The sequence below is a fragment of the Pteropus alecto genome, unplaced genomic scaffold, assembly GCF_000325575.1.
Source record: "Pteropus alecto unplaced genomic scaffold, ASM32557v1 scaffold110, whole genome shotgun sequence".
NCBI classification, from domain to species: Eukaryota; Metazoa; Chordata; class Mammalia; order Chiroptera; family Pteropodidae; genus Pteropus; species Pteropus alecto.
The window spans coordinates 1776125-1780367 of record NW_006431920.1 but is presented as its reverse complement, the minus strand read 5'-3'; the positions used below and the strand labels follow the sequence as shown (position 1 = coordinate 1780367).

The 4243-nt window shown below is 50.6% G+C and overlaps 1 protein-coding gene across 1 annotated transcript; it reads right to left on the bottom strand.

Annotated features, from left to right (window-relative positions):
• Positions 1-1571: 1571 nt before the first annotated feature.
• On the bottom strand, positions 1572-2704 carry GPR55 (G protein-coupled receptor 55). Its single transcript, XM_025043323.1, has one exon. The coding sequence runs from the start codon at positions 2702-2704 to the stop codon at positions 1745-1747; it is 960 nt and encodes a 319-aa protein (XP_024899091.1). The 3' UTR covers positions 1572-1744.
• Between the last annotated feature and the right edge of the window lie 1539 nt (positions 2705-4243).

Sequence of the window (4243 nt, the reverse complement as noted above, 5' to 3'; positions counted from 1 at the left end):
TCCAGCCCCACAGAGCACCACCTAACCAGTGAGTAAGCTTCAGGGGAGGCAGGAGAAGGCTGGGCTCCTGCCCTTGGGTGGTCCTCAGTCAAGGGGAGAGTCTCAAGCAGGAAGCAGCTCTGTCGTCTATCCTTGGCCACGTCCAGTCCCGTCACAGAGCTCCATCTTGTCAAGCCTGGGGCAATCGCCCAAGCTCACCCCTCTCTCCCATCAGAGTTTTCTCTAAATCATCCTCTTCCCCCCATGACACCTTCCTTCCACCCGCCACTTGGTGGTGGGAACTCTTATCCCACAGGTAGAAGGAGGTTGCTTTCCCAAAACACCTTTCCCTTGTCTCATTTGTGACTTCTCACCCCACTCTCTCCATCTCGCAGAACCAGCCCACAATTTATCCTTCCAATCATTTGACTCTGTGGAGCAGCTGAGTCATCAAAGGCCTTAAGCTGTCTCTGCTGCTCCTGCTTAGATCGCTAGAGGGGCTGGAACCAAGCCGTGATTCAGTTGTTTTGTTTCCAGCCAAGAACTGCCAAACACCTGGTGCCCTCAAGATCGTTCCTCCATTCCTGGCTGACGCATTTTCTCCCTCCCAGCCACTGGAGAGGGACAGCTCTGTGGACAGTGCCACCGTGGCCAGATGCCACTGTGACCACAGCAGGGACGCAGGTAGGCAAGACAAACACCTGTTCCTTATTCTTCCTTATTCGCCTCTGGCTGAACCGAATCAAATCTGATTCTTTCTCATCGTTCACAAGGAAACGGTGAACAGCTCCCCAGTCTGTTCAAGAGAGCGAGACGATCACGGCTGGGATGTCCCCTCTCCCGGGCTTGTCTCCGTGGACTTGTCTCTGTTGCCTCTCCTCCCGCAGGCCAGAGCTAAAACTCCATGCAATGGATACCCCGGTGACAATGTGGGAGGGACTGTCCACTTCCAGTCGTTGGCTTGTGTCCTTCCTTCCTTCCCCAGGTGTATCCTGTACCCTCATGGCTCTCAGGTGTCACCAACAGCTATCCGCTCTGTCCTCTCTGCATCCACAAAATGTCCACAGCTTCACCACATCCTTGTCCACACCAGTCCCCTCGTTCTTCCGCAGCCTTCTCGTGGACACGGAAAGGTTTAGCTGGCTTTCTAGGCCTTTCAAAAGCCCATAGGGAACTTGGGGCTCTCTGTGCATACTTGCTCTGCCCTGATCACCCCCACTTACTGTCATCTCTGCAAGGTTATTGACTAACAGAGCCTCAGAAGGGACTGGAAAGCCCCACCCCAGGATCCCCAAAGTAAAAAGGAGCTTGAGCCATCCCCACCACTTCGTCTCTGCTCAGGATCCCTCCTCCCATGACCAAGCCTCTTGTTCCTCTCTCCTAACTCCTCTCTCTCTTCCTTTCCAGAATTTCCTAGTCTAACAGAAAGAGTGGGGAGAGTTGGGAACAGCCTTGTTCAGATGGTCTTGTTTTCTTTCTCAATTCTTCTGCCTCATGATTTTTGGACTTAGAAATGAAGAATTCATCTGGTTCTTACATTTATCAGAAATCCCCCAAAACTGGGTGATTTATGTTGAGCTCTCTGGGTGTGGGCAAAAGGTCTTCGGGGCATAATGAACAAAGACAGCGTTCAATGAGCATCTGAAAGGACAATTCAACGGTCATTGTACCACGTATCATCCCTCCACATCGAAATCCTGGAACAGGTTGTCTGCTACTGGAATCGGGGCTAAGGTTTCCTTCCTCTGAGCAGAGCTTTCTTCCCTTAGCCCCTGGTAGTCACCGAATCCTGGAGGGACGTCTGGCCTCTGGAACGCTGATGGGCCATGATGCCCATACGAAACTCTTTGATGACAAAGTAGTAGCAGAAAACATCCAGGCAGCAGTTGATATTGGAGAAACACAGGGACAACTGCAAGAACAAGCTGATGTTCTGCCTAGCTCTGCACTCCACGATAAAGCCGTTCCTCACCAGGAACTGCAAGAAGAAACCCAGATGGACCGGAAGAAAAGAGACCACAAAGACAGCCAGACTGGACGCTATCGTCCAGATGCAGGCCCTCTGCTGGATCCACTCCTGGGTGTGGTTCCAACGGCTGACCAGAATGTAAATGCTCCTGAAGGAGCAGAAACCTATGACACCCATGGGAAGAAGAAAGCCAAATACCTCGAAGGGGATGAAGACCTTGGCGCTCCAGGTGCCGTCGGACATGTTGTGGAAGCACGTGTACTTTTCTACTTTCCCGTGGAAGTTGTAAATGGGGATACTCCCGGCCCACACCAGGACCCAGATGGCGCAGCAGATCCCGAAGATCTTCCTGGGGGACCGGCAGTGGCTGACCAGGAACGGGTACTGGATGGCCAAGAACCTGTCCAGGCTAATGAAGCAGATCGTGAAGACGCTGCCGTACATGCTGATAAAGTAGACACACTCCGCCAAGGTACAGAGGGATGGGAAGGGAGTCCGCACGTGGTCCAGGACCATCTTGAACGGGAGGGAGAGCACCAGCAGCAGGTCGAAGACTGCCAGGTTGATCATGTAGATGGAGGTGGCGGAATACTCCGACCACCTCCTCTTCAGGAAGGTGTGGAAGCCTCGGATGGCCAGCAGGTTGAGAAGCAGGCCCAGGAGGAAGGTGGGGATGTGGGTCGCCAGCCGCATGATTTTCATCAGCTCATCCACGTCATGGAAGGAGCAGTTCTTGCTTTCGTTGAGCTGACTCATGTTCTTTCCTACATCAACGACAGAGTTGGTAGAGTTCATCTCACGCTCCAGAAGTGATTGATCCACACGGCTTTGTCAAGAATAAGAAACAATTCCCTTTCTCGTACCGCAATTCATGTCATTAAATGACAATTAGAAACAACAGGAAAAAATTACCTTTAATCCTGCTGCTTGGATATAACTCTGTTACTTTTTCATATATATCATTCAGACTCTCTCTCATTCTGTAAACACACACACACACACACACACACACACGCACACACGCGCATGCACACACACATGCCTTTTCCTTTTATGAAAACAGAACTGTGCCTGAATATCTGTCCCTTTTTTTTCAATCAGAAATCCTTCTGTTAAAAGTAGTAACAGTGACACAAACCCTGACCCAAATCAGTTTAAGTAAAGAGAGAATTTCACATAATTGAAAACACAAAAATTAGGGCAGGGCTGACTTGAGCTGCAGCTTGCTCAGGGATTCAAATACTGTTTCCAGGCCCCAGCTCCTCTTTGTACATTGTCCCTCTGGTCTCCCCGCCCACATTCCCAAAGGTTGGACAGAGTTGACCCTGCCTGACTCTATGGCAGTCAGGGCATCACATTCTCCCGGACACAGTGACTGGTTCATTGGTTCAGGGATAAATGCGTGACCCACCCAGAGGCAATGAGAAATAAAGAAACTCTTGCTTGGGTTTCTAGGAAAGGACTTGGGGCCCTTTCTGTGGGACTTGAAGTTGGGAAGATACGAAGTCTATAGTTGCTACAGCCTCTTGCTACTCTGAGGAGAAGACCAGACAGAAAATGGAGAAATAAGAAAGAAAGAACATCCTCGAAGAGAATGAAATGAGGGCTTAACGACTCCATAGGGCAAAGAAAGTTCTTTAGACAGGTCGAAAACTAGAACTGGTCTCAGGGACAAGAGGACCAAGGCTATAGGTGTGGCTGCACAGGGATGCTGGGGGCCGGCAGAAAAAGCAGGGGGTGGGGCGGTATCAAGTCGGGGCTTCTAATCAGGCCAAAGACAAGGGTCCAGGGTAGGCCCTGGCCAGGTCTTACCTAAAAGCCTGGTCACTTTGGGGGTTGGGCAGGGCTGTATGCCATTGTGGGATTCAAGGAAGGTGCCTGCTACAACAGCATACCATAAACTGGGTGGCTTATACACAACAGAAACTTATTTTTCATAGCTCTGGAGGCTGGAAGCTCGAGAGCAGAGTGCAGCATACTCAGGTGAGGGCCCCCTTCTAGGTTGCAGATGACCAGCTTCTTGCTGTGTCCTTCCATGGCAGAAAGAGGGCGAGAGAGAGCGCTCTGGGGTGTTTTATAAGGGCACTAACCTCATTCGTGAGAGCTCCGCCCTCGTGAGCTAGTCCCCTAACCAAAGTCCCCACCTCCTAATACCATAACACCGGGGGTCAGCGATTCAACATACGAATGAATAAATATTCTACGTAGTCAATAAGATATTCAAACAGTCCAAAAAAAACAGACAAAAGACAGCAGCCTCCATCACAGCCCAAGACCTCAGTTGTCTTTTCTAGA

Excerpts from the sequence above, each read along its gene's own strand:
- GPR55 (XM_025043323.1), bottom strand. The coding sequence starts at position 2,704 with ATGAGTCAGCTCAACGAAAGCAAGAACTGCTCCTTCCATGACGTGGAT.